At 33.7% G+C, this 20,211-nt stretch overlaps 1 protein-coding gene across 1 annotated transcript in view; it reads right to left on the bottom strand.

Moving 5' to 3' along the window:
• Positions 1-20,211, bottom strand: part of LOC114334845 (serine-rich adhesin for platelets) — a 300,061-nt gene that overhangs the window by 102,734 nt on the left and 177,116 nt on the right. Inside the window, exons 3-4 of the mRNA XM_050658731.1 lie at positions 12,628-12,810; positions 9,275-9,534 (exon numbers count right to left, since the gene is read on the bottom strand). Coding sequence (XP_050514688.1) covers positions 9,275-9,534; positions 12,628-12,810 — 443 coding nt within the window. The remainder of the gene's footprint in view (positions 1-9,274; positions 9,535-12,627; positions 12,811-20,211) is intronic.

Here is a 20,211-nt window from a genome sequence, read left to right as displayed (position 1 = left end):
AGCTAAATGTGAATTTATTGATGGAAATGATTTAGGTACTGCAATTAAGAAGCAGCAAGAATCAAGCGCAAGGATACAACTAAATTACAATAAAAAATTATTATTACATAATATATTATATATATAAAATTAAAATTATTTGGAATTTGAAAATTTGGAATTTGTTAAATAGGGGGCATATGAATTTTAGAAAGGCTGAGGTGAGGCATGGCACAAAAAAGGTTGGGAAACACTGCTCTAAATAATATATTAAATTACCCTATTTTTACCTGTAGCGATTTAAACGTAAAAATTGCCATTTTGGAGTCTTATTTGTTAATGACTATTATATGCCTCCGAACTGTGACGGGCATTTTTGTATTTATAATTTATAATGCATTAGGTATATAATCGACCACCAATGCACTGGAGTGACGATGTAAAGAGAACTGTCGGGAACTGGATGATGGTAGCTCAAGACAGGGAGACATGGAGAAACTTAAAGGAGGACTATGTTCAGCAATGGACGATAACTGCTAGAAGATGATGAGGTATATAGTACCCAAAAACCCATTTGCAACCTGGCAGGGTCAGTGTCCCGACAAAAAACCGTATTTTACTGGACTATACTTGGTATATAGAGATAAACATCCACCGTTCCAACTATACTCGTACTCAATACACTTATAAATAAATACAAATAAAGTAAATAAAATTATTCCGTTCTTGTAGGTAGAGGTTTAAAAGTCAAGGTTAATGATTGCTCATGCTTAAAAAAATGCCGAAGGATATTAAAAGTAATATGTATATATGTATTTAATTAAGATTAAATAAAGATTGAATTATAGCTGTAAAAATAAATTGCAGTTTGTTGATCCTGCACATGATTATTTGATAATTTGATGGGAATATCCTTAGATGATTTTCATTATAGACAAAAGTAAACCTTCAAATTTCACGAAATATGGGTACATTGATGGACAAGTCTCATGCAGCGTTACGTATGTAATCATAAATATGTTAATTATTTTAGTATTTTAATACAAATTAAATATTGTAACGTTTGCTTGCAGAAAAGAAACATGAAGATGTAATTAAAATTATACATACGTCTTATATTATTAAAACAATGTCAATTAAGAAGATCACCTCAGAGTAAAACATACCTTAATAAAGCACAAAAGAATTAGTAAATTGATACCTAATACCAGGGGCGTAACAGAGGCGTGAAGCTTGCGGGGGGGGGGGCAATCGCTTAGGGGTCCCATCTTGTCATCTGATATTATGTAAAAATCTGTTATTGTTATATTATTTTACGTTGTGTGTTTAAAATTAAAAACGTAAATTTCTAAATAAACGTATTTGGCAAGTGAATCATCTCATAATATCTAGAAACTTTATCCCTTCCGGCCTACCGAAATTTTATGGTAACGACAATAAACTATAATGCTTTGTACGTGACTATTGAAAGATTTGAGAATTGCAATTTGCCGAATTTTAGAATAACAATATTTCTAAATTTAGAAATGGGTTTTCTCTTTAACCTTTACCTACGTTTAGTATTTCGACACAATTATCCAGAGGCGTAACAGGGGCCCCCGCAGCATGAAGCTTACGGGGGCCCCAATATGCCAAGGGCCCCATCTTGTTGTCTAATATATGTAAAAATGTGTTGTTATATTATTTGAATACATAGGTTTTTTAAGCAGTGAATTATTGAAAATGAAGTTGTCCATCCGAATTAATAAAATTGTAGATATATTCGCTGATAGTAGATAGTGCACGAAGAAAGTTGTTCATCTCATAGAATAATATTAATGTAATCATTTAGTAATTTTTGTTCTATTTTATTCTATACCAATAAAGATGAAAAATGTAAGTCGTCATAAACAATGCATGAATACACCAATAGCTCAGTAAATGACAGTTCTGGAGTGAAATTATCAGCGTCACGACGGACGTATTTGCTTGACAATTTGGATTTAGGTACTAGTTACACTCCACTTCAAAGTTGGATTTATGCCGTTGATTGCTTTTACTTCGGGGGGTGACACCCCTCCTTGTGGTGAAAAACATACGTTTAAAATAAGATCTGAAAATGTATAAATTGACTAATTATAAGCAACTTTTGTTCTTCTATAGAGTTTCTTTATCTATGCTAATACTTTTCAAGTCATTTGCGAGTGAACATGTTTATTAAAAAAAAAAAAACGTTTTCAGACGGGTTTTTCGCAAATAACTCAAAAATAAGTATTTGGCTACAAAAATGTAGCTTATAAGATACAGAAAATGGTGTACTTATTCATGAAGTCTATCGACACAGTAAAAGCACAGTTGAAGCCCATGAAGATTCTTATTTGTCCAATTCCAAATCGAATATTTCAACCTGAAATAACCAAAAAATGAAGTAATTTTCTAGAAAAACTCTTAAAACTTTTTTAAATGTTTCAAAAAAAGCTTTAATTTTATTTTATTATAACAGCTTCTATCACTAAAACTATACGAGTTACGCTCAAAATAAAGTTGGCCCCTTTTTTGGTAAAAAAAAATCGTGAAAATCTGCCCCTATTTCGCAGCCCGAATAAAATTTATCATTAGCGCTTTGCCATTTACTTTAAATATTTATTGTTTATATGTTCTGTAAGTTTGACCGGTTCAAAGTTCTATTTTTGAAAAAAATTAAAAGTTTTCTTTATTTTGGAAAATGCCTTTTTTTCAAAATAACTTAAAAAGTATTAGTGATACGAAAAATCTCAAAGAGTAAAGAAATGAAGGTAGGTCTTGCTTCTATAAATATTTTGACTTTATTTTTTTTCTGTAAGTCAATAATTGGTTTAGACATGGCTGTTTAAAATTTGGCATATACTCGTGATTAATGACTCGTTTAAACCCTTCAACTAGAACCCTTTTAAAAATATGCACTTTGAACCGGTGAAACTGACAGGTCGTATAAAAATGTTAGGTAATTTGTAAGGCGATAATGATTAGTTTCATTTGGGGTGCTAAATAGGGGGAGATTTTCACAATTTTTTACCAAAAAATGGGATTAACTATATTTTGAGATTAATGGCTTAGTTTTGATGGTAGAAACTTTTGTAAAAAATAAAGCTTCTTTTAAACACTTTAAAAAAGTTCTAATGAGTTTTCCCGAACAGTATTTAATTTTTTGGTTATTTCACATTAAAATATTTGATATGGAATTTTACGAATAAGAAAAACTTTTCATGAGCTACAAGTTTTCTTTTACTGAGTCGATAGACTTCATTTTTGTTTCATTTTTTTTATAAGCTAGGTACATTTTTGCTAACAATATTCTTTTCGATCGAATACTTACTCTTTGAACTATTTGCGAAAAATTGCCTAAAAACGTGTTTTTTTTTGTTGAACAATAAACATTTTTACTAATAAATAACTCGAAAAGTCTTGAGTTGACCACTTCGGTGGTGACACTGAAAATTACACGGTATCGCCATATTTTACGTTGATTTACTGGGCTGTAACACATATACCTAGATATTTGTTACACATGTCGCATTTAGTAATTTTTTAAAGGGGGCCTCATTTCCAATTCTGCGGGGGGCCCCGACGGAGTTTGTTACGCCACTGCCTAATACAGAAAATATGCAATTTTTCAGGAATACTTACAACAACTAGATGCAACCCAAGCCACTGACTACTGGTTATCCAAAAATTCAAGAAACTTACGAAGGCAGAACTATGTAACAGAAACAGGAAAATAAGCGAAAAATCCACTAGAAAAAGGCGAAACATTTGCGATATATCTTAAAAAAGTTTTTACGCCAATTGACGGAAGATACTATAAACTGAAGAAGAGATTATTTCAGTACTGACAAAACTTTATCAAGTAGAACTTCCTGAAAAATTATTCACAGAAAACAAACAAATTCTAAATTGTCCCAAGCAAGCGTCCTAGGACTATACCTTTTATTGCTGCTTACCTACCGACAGATACAGATAACACCATATCCACATTTGCAGATCATATGGAAAAACTATCATCTAACAAAAATGCCAAAATAAAAAACAAATAAAATACAACAACGGACGATAAAATGGAAAGTCAAAATAAGTGAAAACAAATTAATACACCTAAGGGTATGAAGATGCCGAGGATACATGGATGAGCGTGGTGTAGGTCGCAATTGCGGTCGAGGTTTACATCGATAACGGGCAAAACATACCGAAGATACCTTCCTTTCAGTGTTCTTTGCGGTTTCCATATAACTAAAACTTGCCGCAACTTGATTACAACAAGAAATTAATAAATACACCAGCCGTATCTCCGGCGAATGTCACGTGGTTTAAAAACCAATAATAAACTTTATTTTCCCCGCGATTAGCAGCTCGATCGCGATGTAAAACAAACTATTTTGTTTTGGCATCGACATCGCTGTAAACCGCGTTGATAGGTCGCGAGGGTGAGCGGGTGACACATCCTTGGTATGTGCGATCTCATAAGAAAATAAAGGTTTGTTTTGACATCGATGTAGCGACTGCGATCGCAAGTTATCCTAACATTTACCATGGGTAGAAAACATGTCCTACTGTATACTTAAACGGTAAATGAATCCAACAAGGGGGCGAAGTCAAATATCTAGGTATGTACTTGGACATACAAACTAGATATACCAACTTGGACATACCATAACTAGAGAAAGCATATTATATTTACTAAGCTAAAATACTAAGCTAAGTCATAAGTAGAGGAACATGTATTGGTTGTTAGGCAGAAGATCAAAACTATCAACTGAAAATAAAATATTAATTCATAAAGTCATCCTGAAATCAGTTTAAACTTATGAACTAGAATTATGGAGAACCGTCGCACATTCCAATATTGAAATAATACAAATATTTAATTCCAAAATATTAAGAACAAAGCTAGGTCCATAAATCATAACCAATGGAACCATCCATCAAGACGCCGGAGTAACATACGTCAAAGATATTCTGAGCTAGTATGGGATTGTGTGGTTTCCCTAAATTAACTAGATGACCGATAGCCTGGGTACCAAGACAAGAGGGTCATAAGGGCAATGAAAAGACAGATAGCCGTACAAGGCTCATCAATCCATTTATTGGACCGGAACCCTTATGCCGCGTTGCAAAAACACTACCAAGAACGGCTTCAAGAAAGTGGGTGGCACACAATTCTTTGGAACGAAGGACGAATTCACCAGGACAGAGACAGGCGAAACAATTTAGTATAGAACGTTCGCCAAAATTTACAGCAGATCAAGTAAGCAAAGACAGGAAAACAGTCAAAGACATAGTAGGTAATTAAATAATTAAATTGTTTTTTAAACTTAGTATATTACAAAAGACTAAGTTTTCACTCTAATGGCATGTAAAACAACTTAATATTACTCTACATCCCACCAGACTGAAAACAATTGGAAGCTTCTCTGGTTACACCTCTGAGGCTTCTACAATTTGCAAGCCATACGGATGCTGAGACTAAGGAAGATGAGGGAATTTTACAATTTATAATTCTTGTCCCATCTGCTCAGCGCGGTAAAGATCCAACGAGAATGGTTCCCTTCGTACTCCAATCAAAGTAAACATGCAAATCAAAAATGAATAACCATTTTCAATTTCGTTGCAAAACGAAAATACAGCCGCACCATATTCTAGTCCAATCAGAGAGTGCAGCAAGCACCTCTACCGGTTTTGAAACTTATTAGTCTCTCATCAGGAGGCACATATGCTGCTCTCTCTGATCCAACCAAAACAAGCCCCGGCGTGCAGTCCCGGATTGCAACGAACGAAATGGCATAGATGCCCTAGCGGCAACTGCTAGGGCAACTATTTCGTTCGTTGCAATCCGGGACTGCACGCCGGGGCTTGTTTTGGTTGGATCAGAGAGAGCAGCATATGTGCCTCCTGATGAGAGACTAATAAGTTTCGAAACCGGTAGAGGTGCTTGCTGCACTCTCTGATTGGACTAGAATATGGTGCGGCTGTATTTTCGTTTTGCAACGAAATTGAAAATGGTTATTCATTTTTGATTAGTATATTACCCTTACCGTGCTTATATATTTTTAGTGTTGTTGTTGAAATACACAGGAGATCTGTATCCCTTGTGAAACAACATGACATTCATAATTACAACACAAGGCAGGCAGATGATATCAGAATTAATCGTTACCGTCTAACTAAGTCAAAAATAAATTCTAGATTATAAACTTTACAACGTGTTGCCAGGTTATATAAAAAATTTAAGTCTAAAAATGCTTTTAAAAAAACAGTGAAAAGAATACTGAATAAGAACTGTTTTTATTCAGTGGAATATTTCAAGTTTCATTGAAGTTCGTGGAAAGTACTCATCTATCTAATATCATTTACTACTGATCTGTGATACAGTACTTACATAATTTATACTATTTTTATTGAAATTTTTGTGATATACTTGTGTGTGAAATTATTATTTGTGTATTTTAGGTATATTCTAATATTTTATATATATATAGATAGGTTTTACTTGATTATTTTAAATCATTGTGAAGTCTGACTTGCTACAAACCTTGTAAAATGTGTAATGTGGTTTAAATAAATTCATTCATTCATTCATTCATTAATACGGCAATGTAAACTGAATAGGCAGAAGAAACTGATGGGATTTGCAGATGATGATCTATGCAGATTCCGTCACCTAGAGGAAAAAACAGCAGAGAAAAAACCACAACTTTTTGGAGTACAATAGGTATTGCATTTAATAACAGGATGTCAATAGAATGAAATCCTACCTATAGGATGAAAGTAATACTAAGACTACGAGAAGCAGGCGAAAGAAGATTAAGTAGGAGAGGATTATACAAGATATATTGATGTGGTGATTACTATTTTTAGCATAACCCAAAACAACTAAGAAGAAATATAAATAGGCAAGCCTACCCTAAATGTGCATAATGAACAATAAAATAGTCAAACTTTGGGAAATTAGACATTTTGCATAAAAAATTACTGTTTCTTCAGTGATATTTTGGTAACAGTGTTAATAATTGCGTAAACTAAAATTTAAAAAGTGTTGAGTGTTTTAGAACTAGTTCCTTAAAGTAAATTTTAATTTAACATTAATGATATGCAACAGTAAAAAAAGCACTAAAATTGTTATGACTAACTTTGGTCACGACAAAGATAAGTATTCTGAAATACTTGCCATTTTAATAGATCCTTATCTTGACCTTTTATTGTGGTTTACAATTTTATAGGTACCATTCACTTTATAAACCTTATCCCATAATTCAACAAAAGCTGATATTTTTTTCTAAATACTAATTTCAAAAATAAACAATCCAGAACATTTTTTTGTCAAAAAATAATAGTAAGTACACCAAAAACATTGAGAAAGGAGAGGTTGAAAGAGGGAGAGAGAGAAGAAAGGCGGGAAGAGATCTAGATAAATCTCTATCTAAACAGTCCGAAACATTCATCTTTGGATATAGGCCTTCTCTTCCTTCTTCATATGAGTTAAATTTTTCTATCTTGGGGTTTTTGGGCTGGCTGAACACGAATATCATACGCCGAAGATATCCGAGGTACCTGGTGCCCAGGATGGGCCTCGATTCCAGATTTTATAGAAATTAAATAGATATATGGTAGGGGAGCCCAAGCGGGGATTTTTGCAGTTATTCGAGCGCGTCAGATTATCATATGGGGAGAAACCTGGTACTCTGCAGATGTACCTCTACCATATATTAGCTATTAACACAGGGGCGTTCGTTAGGGGGGGGCCCGAAAAACAAATCTATCCTTAAAAATACTCGAAATTGTCAGATTAAAATAAGATAAGTATACATGCAAAAGAGTGTATATTTCAAAAATCTGACGAATTGAGCTTTGAGTAAGGAAATGGGAGGGTTAAAAAGTTTTACAAAAAAAGCGAATATTTCGTGAAATGAACGTCATATCGAAAAACAAAAAAATACTTATTCAATATTTTTCAACAATCTATCAAATGATACCAAACCTGACTCCCCACGGAGAGGGGTGGGGGGTAAATTTAAAACTTTAAATACAAATCCTGCGATATTTCGCAAAATAAACATCAGATCGAAAAACTACAAAATACACTTATTCAACATTTTTCAAAAATCTATCGAATGGCACTACCAAACACGACCCCCACGGAGGTGGGGTGGGGGGTTACTTTAAAATCTTAAATAGAAGCCCCAAATTTTTATTGCAGATTTGGATTCTTTGCATAAAAATCAGCAACTTTTATTCGAAACATTTTTTCGAATTATGGATAAATGGCGCTATAATCGAAAAAAAAAACGATTGATGGAAATGGAAAATTAAATTAAAAAAAGAATGTGTGTGTACTTTGTACGCACGTAAGAAGTTATTATTCTATTATATAATTTCAACGAAGTAAATATACTTAACAAACAGGTTATTTGTATTTTATTTAAATATTAAACTAACTTTCTTATCTACCACTTTTAAACAATTTTTATTAAAACAACCAAAAATTAAAAAAAAATATGAATCGTCCAGGTTTGGAACCCGCGACCGGTGCGACCTTCCAATCACTGACCTAACGGTCTACCACCTACGCCACCGAGCTTCTTTAAATGACAAGTAAGTTTCGGATATAGGTAATTACACAACACGGTGACAAAAATAGACAGATAAAAATGTTATACCTACATAATATTTTATTATCTTACTACAGAGAAAGACAAATCCAAAAATTATAATAAATAATACATTTACTAAAAACACTAATATATTCTTTTAATGACTTATTTGCGCTGATACAGATACATACATACCTATCTTGAAAGATTAGCAACGAACTATTACTGTCTTTGTGCTCATGCGCGCAAATTTATGAAATCTTACTCTCAATCGCATCGCGCCTAAAGAAGAATAACTTCAAAAATGGAAAGTCCCCACTAAAATGGAAAATTTTACTTAGCTTTTTTTGGTTTTAGGACCTAATAATCACAACCCAATAGGTCCCCAAAGCGCTCGAGTAACTGCAAATTTAGCACACTTTCCTCCCCTACTAATAGCATCAATTCAAGCTCTTTACTCGGAGTTGTTAAAGACTAATACCAAGTCGGCGATGGTTTCTGAGATCGGCAAAATATCACTTGTTTCTTTGACATTTTAGCTATGTGTATGCCAAAGTTCATATCTACCGAAGCGGTTGTTTAAAATTGATAGGTTTTGCAATATTTTACCGTGAGTGATTGGACTAATTTTAGGAGTAGAAAATTAAACAAGTGTAAAATACTTTTAACGTTAATTGTATATATTTTCCTACCTGTACAAGAAGTGGATAGTTGGTCTTATCCCTAGGTTTTCCACCATCCCTGAAAGACGGATATTCCCAATCTAGATCCAGTCCATCGAAATGGTTCAGTCTTAAAAACTTAATGGCATTTCTAGCGAATTCTTTCCGTCTTGTGGCATTTGCCACCATGGGAGAAAATCTAGTGGATCCCTCGTTCCAGCCACCAATTGCTAGCATAGTTTTTAAATTTTTGTTGTAAGTTTTTAATCCAGTGAATTTTGCATAACCACCTAAAATTGTAAGTTATTACTTATTTTAAATATTGATTTTTTATTTTGTAACGATTAGCCTTTCTAGCTACGCATTCAGCGCTCCGACAGGTACCGAGCACGCATCTAAATCCACTCAGTTCCACTATGCTCCCACCACAACCGATAAATGCCAGGAGATAGTCGATCGAAATGATATTTAATAGAGAGCGAAGCAACGCATTAGTGAACCAAATTAGGCTGCGACGCATTGACACATTGACTCAGTTAAAGTGTTGACTTGGGAGTTGGACTCTTCACTGGGCTCCTTCCAGTGAAGGAGTCTTATGTTGTCTTCATGTCAGCTGGCCATAGTCTCTTTAACCTTCGGGCAATTGTTGGTTGTACTAGCGGCTGTCAAACACAAAGCGTTGTCAGGCAAGGTGACTCGTTAAGTCCACTGCTCTTTAATATAATAATGGACGAACTAATAGAAGCAGTACGCAAAGGCAATGGTTACAGAATGGGAAACAAAGAAATCCAAATATTATGTTATGCAGAAGACGCCGCATTAAACGTCGAGACAGAAGGCGATCTCCAAAGATGAACACACATCTTCAATACAACAGCCAATAAATACAATATGATAATATCAGCAGAAAAAACCAAATGTATAACAACATCTAAATACCCACTACGATGTAAAATCAAATTGATGGGAAACAAATAAAGCAGAAGGCAAGGTTTAGATATCTGGGAATAGATATAACCAGTTACGGAGATGACACAATCTGGAAGAACAAACACCTAAGACAAGATACAAAAGCAAGAATCGATAAAGCAGCAATTAGACCTATATTGACATACACGGCAAATGTACGAGAAGACAAGACCTGACACATCTAAAACGAGAAGACAACTAGAAACAACAGAGATGAAAATACTTCGACGAATATCAGGGAAAAGTCTGTTGGATAGGGAGAGAAGCGAAAACATAAGAAGAGCATGCAATGTAGAAGACACAAATGGACGGGTGGCAAAACGGAAACAGGAGTGGAACGAGCACATTAGTAGAATGGCAGATGATAGGATAGTACGAATAGCACGAGATAAGTCACCAAATGGACGAAGAAGTATTGGCAGACCAATGACATATAAGAGGATGTTATATGTCAATGTGGCAGCCCAAGAAAAAGATGGTGCGATAATTTAAAAGGAAAACGAAAATTTTGGAAAAGTGGCGATTTATTTCTGAACGTAGTCTGCCGTGGCGGTGATGAACTCCTTATTCGACTTAACTTTCTGCCCGGCGAGTGACTTTTTTAAGTTTGGAAACAAAAAAAGTTGTAAAGGCCCAAATCTGGAGAATGCGTTGGTTAGAACAGCAGTTTGTAGCCCAATTCGAGCAATTTGGCCTTGGTGATGGCGGAGGTTTGAGCCGGAGCGTTGTCATGGTGAAAGAGTAACTTTTTCTTTAATTGGGGCTGTTTTCTTCTGAAATTTGGCGTCGAATCGGGCTAATAATGCGGCATAGTAAAGTCTTGTGATCTTATTGCCCTTTTGCAGAAAGTGGATATATATCGCATCTTGTGAATACCAGAAAATAGTGGTCATTGTCTTTCCGGTCGATTGGAAAGTCTTTGCCCTCCTTGGAGCATGTTCGCGGGGTGACGTCCACTGTATCGACTGTCCCTTTGACTCTGGCGAACCATGTTTCCTTGACGGTTATGAAACAACGTTTAAACTTATTTGGATTACACTTAAACAGCAACAGACACTGCTCTGAAGAGGTCTCATGGTTGCGTTTATTGTTCGACGTTAGAAAATGCGGCAGCCATCGCACTGACAGCTTTTTATGCCCAAGATTTCATGGCTCATATGACGAACGAGATCTTTTGAGATGCCTGCTGTCTCAGCTTTCTCACGCACCTTCAATTGGCGGTCTACCAATACGGGATCGTGGACTTCTTTCACGTTATCCTCAGTGGTAGCCGTTTTCGGGGTAACTGGGAGTGACTTATTAAAAACCGACGTGCCACCACGTTGAAACTCGTTGAACCATTTTTTGACGGTTTCCATCGAAGGAAAAGAGTCACCGTTTACAGTATTCAAGTGCTTTTTGATTTCGCTTCGGGACTTCTCTTCTAAAAACAGGAGTCTAACCACCGATATTGCTCTTTTTTCATTTTTCTAAAATCCCCAAACACGCCCGCTAATACACGAGGTCAAAACAAAATTACGAGTCCGGTTTTGCTGATATTTTGACACAGGCCGTCTACAAGAATGTATTACACGATGGTAAATTTCTCTTGCGACAGTGGCACCATCGAGCTGAGATGCTAAGTACTTATCGGATCACCCACGTATAATCTAAACAGAAAAAAACAACAAAACAGTCGAACCCGCTTATTAGAGTACCGGTATAGGAATATCCCGGTTTATGGAATATAAATTCGAGGTCCCGAAAAGTTTCCATTTACCCTTGACTAAATTTATCCGTTTATTGGAATATAATTTAGTAACCTGATACCGCGTTTTGGAATAATTTTTTCAGGTTAAAAAAATTTACGTACAATTTCCTAAAAATTTTAAATTTGCCTGGTATAATGGTTTGTCGGTAAGAGCTTCGAAAGCCTGTTGTTTTGTATATTATATTACGGTTAGTCAGGTACCTAATAAACACTTTAATACTGTGTTATGAGTAAACGCTCCTTTTCCACACAAAATTCAATCGTTCGCCGACAAGGTCATAAAATAGTTTCATTTGTCTACAAATTTCTTTGGTACATTGCCACACACTTGGCTGTTTTTAGAAACATCATTTTTCTATAAGATTATTTATTACCAATAGTTGATCGTTCTTTTCTAAAACCCAATTCTAATTCATTGTCTAATCGTTTCGTAATTATTTTTGTAAATAGATTATAAATGTTTATTGACATTAAAAGACCTAAAACCATATACATAGGTACATATTAACATAGTATGTACTATTATAACGTATATTCGATACACTTATTTCAGCTAGCCATTAATGATCGGTTATTAGAATATCCCGCTTATAAGAATATTTTTGCTTGGCATGAAGGCCATTTTAATAAGCGGGTTCGACTGTAAAATGGTTTGTTGACTTACCTTTTTCTATATCTTGATATTTATCAAAGGGTTTGAGCGTATTTTCTTTGGTAAATCCTCCAAATGCGTATATAAGATGTGTGCATAGATAGGGGTTTATATTTTGCGGACTAAACTTAGCGTCTCCCGGTCTATATATTGACCAGTTGGTATAATAACAAACAACGCGCATCTCCTGGGAACCTGAAATTAAAAAAAAATTACAAAAACCTATATTAGGCACGATGTACAGACACGTTGTATTTTCCTGTCACCGTGACACAAAGAAAATTGCCCAGCGCAAGTATATGTAATAATAATTATTACATGTATTTTCGCTGGCCAATTTTTTGTATGACAAGGTGACAGGAAAATACAGCATGTTTTATATGTTCGTTCATGGGTATTCTTTCATTTTTCCTATTGTATATGTAGACCACCTTAAAAAAAATTTTCGAAAAAAAGTTGGTCAGATGGTCAAGCGGTCTGAGACGGTCTAATGGATATACGATCGAAGTTCGATCCCGGCCGGTGAATATAAAAATAAAAAGGCTAATAGTCATTGGGCCCACATATAAAATTATTACTTATGACCACACCGTCGAAACTTTTTGTACTTGTTATTTGGGTGGAGTCGGACAAATTTGGAGCTTGGCTCATTATGGTAGTGGGGCGTTTGTCTGTCAAGCTGTCACGAAGTTGTCAATTTTATGCAAGAAAAAAATGTATAACCACATTGGTCATTTTATTTTAATCAATGGTTTTTACCAAGGTATGTGCAGGTAATAACGCCAGCTTGGTAATATCGCCAACTCGTGATTTCTCAGAAAGTACGTTTGCTAAATAATAAATGGCAACATGGATATGTTCCTCATAGTATTCTAAATCACGTGATGGTGTTTGCGATGACCTTAGATTCGCCAGCGATGTTTAGGACACTTGAGTATCAGTGTTCGGTGTAGAAGGAGTACCGTTTATAATTTTACATCTTTTGTGTTTATTAGATTATTAGATTGGAGCGGCGTTATTGATGAGTAATATTATTTGATTTCAGTGATTTGTACTTTGTTTCCTAAGGAATAAAATGATGCATTTAGATTTTTAAGATAGTTTTGCTTATCTTCGAAAACCAAATTACAAAAAATTTATGTGCATGTCAGTAATATCGCCAAGTCCAATGGATGGTAATAACGCCTTGGCGTTACCATCCCTACTTGGAGAAGGTTGCCTTGGCAGCCTTCTTCAGATACGTCGAAGGTTGGAAAAATTAAAAAGCTCTCTACTGTAGATTCATCGACAAGCAACAGTGATTCTGATGATATAGAGTTAAGTGAGATGGAAACATCAGATGAAGAAAAACATGACACTTCATTTTCAGATATGCTGACCACTCAAGATTATGGTACAAAAATCTTATTGTTCTTAAATACTTACTTATTGCTATTTTTCTGCAAATATATAATTTTGAAGTATAATGTTCAATTGTTAGACCGTATTGCATTCGAAATGATAGGTTGGCGATATTGCCAACAAGGGTTGGAAATATCGCCAAAGATGCCTTTTTTTTAAATTGTCCAGTAAATGTGTAAAAATAACCAAGTTATTATTTTAGTGGATTCTACGTAATTTCAAGTAGTTCATTGAATAGCTTAAGTTGTGACATATTTTTTAATATAACCCACCATCCAACAAAAAAAATCTAAACCTTAACTTGGCGATATTACCTTCAGATACCTCATATAAACAGCGAAAACAATTTTATCGGACAAAAATATTGGGCCGTATTATGACGCGTCGGACACGCTAAATATGTCAAATTTATGAAAATAATAAATTTATTACCACATGGCTGATTTTAACAGAATCTACCATAAAGCCTTTTTACAATAATGTGGCAACCTTTTCGGACAATTTTCACGGAACATATGCGCAGTCGGATGCTCCGAAGATGTCAATTTCCTGGAATTTTTTTTATTTATTACTACGGATTTTATTTTTATTTTGTACTGTTTTTTTACATGGGTAATGCAATTTGGATCACTTGTCGGATAAAAATAATGGGTCCAAAATTTTCAAAAAATTTTCCGAAATTTTTCCTCTTGTCGGATTTTTTTTGAAAATTCGAAAAAAAAATCTACATAACGATGTTTGTCATTGTTCAAGGTGTATGTACACAAATTTTTAGATCAAAATTTTTCCAAATTTTCCCTCTTGTCGGAAAATTTTTTTGGAAAATTTTGGATACAACTTAATGTCACGTCCTTTTACATGTCGTACTTAATGTGTGTACCAATTTTCAGCTAAATCGATTCAAAAGTAACCGAGAAAAACTGTTCTAAAATTTTTTTTTGACAATGCTTCCTCTTAAGGACGTCTATAACCTAAAAGAATTAAGTTTTCTGTTCGTTTGCCCCAACATTTTTGTCAGACAATTACATTTTTTGTTTAAGAATATACTTACTTGTAACCTACTACTTTTGTCGGAAAAATGGTTGTGAAGATAAGGGATGCACGAACCCAGCATAATTTAAAAGTATAGTTTACTAATACAAATTAAATTTTTTGTTCGACTGTCGATTTGCCCCAATATTTTTGTCGGACACTTAGATTTTTTGATCTAGAATATAATTACTTAGAACCTATTTTTGTCGGAAAAATGGTTGTAAATAAAAAAATTTCAGGAAATTGACATCTTCGGCGCATCTGACTGCGCATAAGCCCCGTGAAAATTGTCCGACAGGGTTACCACATTATTGTAAAAATTAGATTCTGTTAAAATTAGCCTTGTGGTAATAAATTTATTATTTCCATAAATTTGACATATTTAGCGTGTCCGACGCGTCATATGGCCCAATATTTTTGTCTGACAAAATTGTTTTTCTGTTTATATGATAAAAACCATTGATTAAAATAAAATGACCAATGTGGTTATACATTTTTTTCTTGCATAAAATTGACAATTTTGTGACAGCTTAACAGACAAACGCCCCACTACCATAATGCGTCAAGCTCCAAATTTGTCCGACTCCACCCAAATAACAAGTACAAAAAGTTTCGATGCTGTGGTCATAAATAATAATTTTATATGTGGGCCCAAGGACTATAACGTCGTAATCTGAAATTCTAAGAATCTACGACTTAGTCTGGAATAAGCTGGTATCTGATCGGCCTATGAGGAATATCCAGATAGACGGCTGAACCAAGTTTTTCCTTCTAATTCCCTTTCTATTAAATTAGTAATTCTAAGTATTTAATTCAAGGTCTAATAACTTTCCCCGAATCCAAAGTGAGCAGGCGATATGAGGATCCTTTCTTCTATTATTGGTTTTAATCTTTTTAATCTTTTTAGCTATAGTTTTTCAAATGTTTCAATGGTATAGGCAATAGAGGTGTAGGTCTGTATAATGAAACATTTTTCATCAAGAGATTGTCTCCACTATTCCAGTTTTTGTTCTGAATCCCTTTCATTATTTCCTACTAATACTACATCATTAGCATTTATTAAGCATCAGAGAATGTTTCCCTGCAGTTTACCCGCTATTTCAGCCAAAAATAATGCGAATAAATAAGGACTAAACACGGAGTCCTGGTGCAATCCTCCTTTCACATGGAATTTATCAGTCACTCCCACGCCTGTCCTAGTGCTAGTAGATACTTCTTCACACATGTCTCCCAAAATCCATATAATTACCAGTAATTCCTTTTTTATTGATCTCATATCATACAATCCCTCGAGGAACTCTATAATATGCTTTCTCAAGATCACATGACCACATAAGAATTACATGACCACATGAGAATTTGTTTTTTTATTCCTGTATTTTTTTATCAGCTGATTTCTAACGAAAATTTAATTGTGTACATGTTTTCTTATATTCTATTCTATCTATCAGTGACTATGCAAGAAATTAAGCTTGTTTTCTCCTTATTCTAATCCGTTAAATCTCTTATCAATCCTAAAATTTTCAAAATTTTTGTTCACTTTTATGTGATTTAATACACCATCCGTTTTTTCGAAAAATTTCATCTTTCCGAGATAATTTTCCCATTCAAAGTTACTACATATTTCATTCTAGTGGTAGTTTCATCTTCAATTGAACGTTTTGGATATTATTCTACTTCTGTCTTTTTTACTAATTTTAAAATCTTTTTTAACAGCGTGTTTTGCACAAATTTTTCTACATATCAGAAAGTACAATAATACTTGTGTTAAGTACCCAATCCATGGTACGTTTAAAAATATATACAACAAATTAAGTTATTTCTGACTACGTATAAGCGAAGAAATTATGTAAATTAAAACATAAAAGATCTCTATTAACATAAAAAACAATTTATTGTAAAATAATTTAAATTCACATGTTTTTACAGGCAACTAATGCACCTCAAGTGTTATGAAACATAAGTGTATACGTTTTCATTGTCCTGTCTTATTTAAAAGGGTTTTTAATGGCAATGTTAGCTTTATATTAAAAAAGAACTATAAGTATGTACTTGATTTCTCCACTTACATTATTCTTAATGTTCCATCTGCTCACACTACAGACCTATTCGGATGTCACCCTTTAACTCATAGATAAATAATATTAGTGTAGGAAACAGAGGTTGAACCTCGCAAAAAGGACAAAAGTCCAGTTTTACCTTTTTTTCTGGTATATAAAGGGGTGCTTATTATGAGACTAACTTTTTCTTAAAAAATTTCGCCCCGGAACCCCCCTTTTCATCTTAATAGTAAAATTAATAGTAAACTTAATAGGAACTTAATAGTAAACTAAAGAGGACTATATTTCCTACTATTTATTTCCCGACAGCATATGTCTATCACCCACCGTTTGGCGGGGGTGGCGCCCCAAAGTTGACAAGTTTAAAAAAAAATGTTTTTAAAAAAAATATTTTTCCCTATAATATAATATTTCCCTATAATATAATATTTCCGTTACTAACTGTAACGGAAATCAAGAAGAAATCCTGCGAAAATTAATCACAAATAAGAGACTGATTTTTTGGTATAGGTTTCATTTAGGCTTATGCTAGCGTATAAAAACTTTGAGCGATTTATCCATGTACTGGTGTTATTTACAAACTTGTATAATACACCCCCATTTTTTTCCCGGAACCACCCAAAAAAAGGAGAATTAATAAAGAAACTGATTTTCTTGGAATCCTTCACACACCATGCCCTTTATTCAAATCCTTCATATATCATTTTGTGCACGTTCTTATTACTCATGCATGGACACCAAAATCGATTTCTTGATGCAACCCCTGTAGCCATAAATAAATAATTAAAATGGGTGGTTGAAAAATTTGTTTTTTTTTTTGCTTTTTGACCCATATGACCATTTGCTGCATCAATAGGGTGTTTCATAAATATACGAGTATATGGTTATTTCAACATCCTTGCGAAGACTACCCTATTCTTTGGCGAAAGCGAAACATTAAGCGAGCATGTTTTTACGATTTTCTCATTACTTATGCATTTTCGAAAAAAACTTATACACAATTAAAGACCACTATTTTCTCTACAAATAAGGACCTATGCATTTTTTTCGTATAAGCAACGGTTACGGCACAGTGGTGCCGTAAACCTCAGAAATGCTTTGGCGGGCTCCAGTTTTTGTTTTTTTTTCGTCACCTATTCATTTTATTGATAACGTAGTTATGGAAAATAAAAGAACACATTGTCTGCTACACATTATCACCTATGCATATTTTACTTTCATTGCACCCTAAAGCCACAGTGGTGGCCCAAAACCAATTTTTGATTATTTCTTTATTAATTCTCCTTTTTTGGGGTGGTTTAGGGGAAAATATGGGGGTGCATCATACAAATTTGTAAATAATACTTGTATAGTCGGTTCGCTAAACTCAGACGCAACTGGCTAGATATTTTAGTCGATAATTTTTTTGTTTTTTGCCAATTTTGCTAAAATTGGCAAAATTACTAACTATTTAGTGTTTATTAACTATTTAGTAATTATTTTTTGCCAATTTTACTAAAATTGGCAAAATTACCGACTAAAATATCTAGAAAGTTGCGTCTGAGTTTAGCGAACAGACCGTGGGTAATCGCTGAAAGTGTTTTTTACTCTAGCATAAGCGGTTCAGATGGTACAAAAAGGGGTTTTTTTTTAAATGTAACACCCTGTATTATATAATCGAAAAAGCGACCATGATAAACGAATGGAGAATTTTGGTCATTTTTGAAGTTATACTTCTTTACGGGCGTAATGACGGTGAATTTTTATATGGTAAAACCTAGCGACCGGGCGCATGCGCATTATAACTTTGTTCTGATTGGATGTTCAAATGACATGACAAAAATTATCCAATATGGCAGCTGTGCTGTGGCACAGCTGTGGGACTGTGGTTTGGTTATAATGTATGGTTGTTACGTTTTAAAATTTGTAGGAAGAGAAACAACAAACAAAAAGTTAGTTAATGGTTATACTGCCTTTTTAAATAGTTTTCATATTATATTTTTGGACTTATTTACATAGAAGAGATGATTGTTGCATGCCAATGTGAAAGCCCATCAAACTGTGACTAGTATGAGTGCCGCAGATCTCGCTTATTCAAAGCTAAATAATCTTACACTGGTAACTGGTAAGTGTTTTATAAATAGTTGATAAAATTTTGTTATGATATTTGAACATAGCCACTTTGCACGATGCAAGTGATTGCGAAATTTATTAGTCGTTATACGGACTCCGATACCTACCTATTTGAACCTACCAAAATACATAAGTAGTATGTAATACTTTTATTTACATAATTTGATTACCATCAAAATTTCTATCAATATTCACGTAATATATTGTTTTCTTACTCTATGTTTTGTTGTATTTTTTCAATTCTAAATCATTTCAATTCAAAATCAAAATAATTTGATTTACATAAGTTAAAAGTGTCAAAAGTTTAATCCGTTTAGTGAGTCGATCTTCGCACATCATGACAAACTGTCTCTGTGGCGAAGTTTTAATGCGAGTGAACCCCAATACAACGCAAATATTATACCAGCCGCATGGTAAGTTGGTTCGAATCCCAATAGAAACTTTTATTTTTTTATTTTTTTATACATTTTATGATTGTAAGTATATTTATTATATAATTTTATTTTCAGAAAATACGTATTTAGTTAAAAATTTTTCCGTCAATTAATGTTCAGAAATCATTTGTGGCATTTTTAATGTGTTTGTGTGTGTTTTATTCTTTTATTATTTTAATTTTTGGCACTGTTTTAATAAAAATGTTTGAGAAGTAGTAAGTATAAATTAGTTTAATATTTAAATAAAATATAAATAAAAAGTATATTAATTTCGTTTATAATCATATAATCATATAATAGAAGTATAACTTCTTACGTGCGTACAAAGTACACACACATTCTTGTTTATGTTTTCGAGGTCGCTGAATCCGAATATGAAGTTTATTTTTATCTAAAATTGGTGGAACATGTTCAAAAATCAAATTTTAAGCAATAAGGCGAAAAATCAATTTCGATGATTTTTCAACGTTAACTCACTGTATCTTTGGTCGCTGTAAATATTTCCTTTTAAAAATTTTACTGTGTCAGCTTTGAAGTATTTAGATAACAATGGAATT

Source organism: Diabrotica virgifera, chromosome 8, assembly GCF_917563875.1.
Source record: "Diabrotica virgifera virgifera chromosome 8, PGI_DIABVI_V3a".
NCBI classification, from domain to species: Eukaryota; Metazoa; Arthropoda; class Insecta; order Coleoptera; family Chrysomelidae; genus Diabrotica; species Diabrotica virgifera.
The sequence above is the reverse complement of the archived record's forward strand: the minus strand, read 5'-3'. Positions and strand labels throughout refer to the sequence as shown.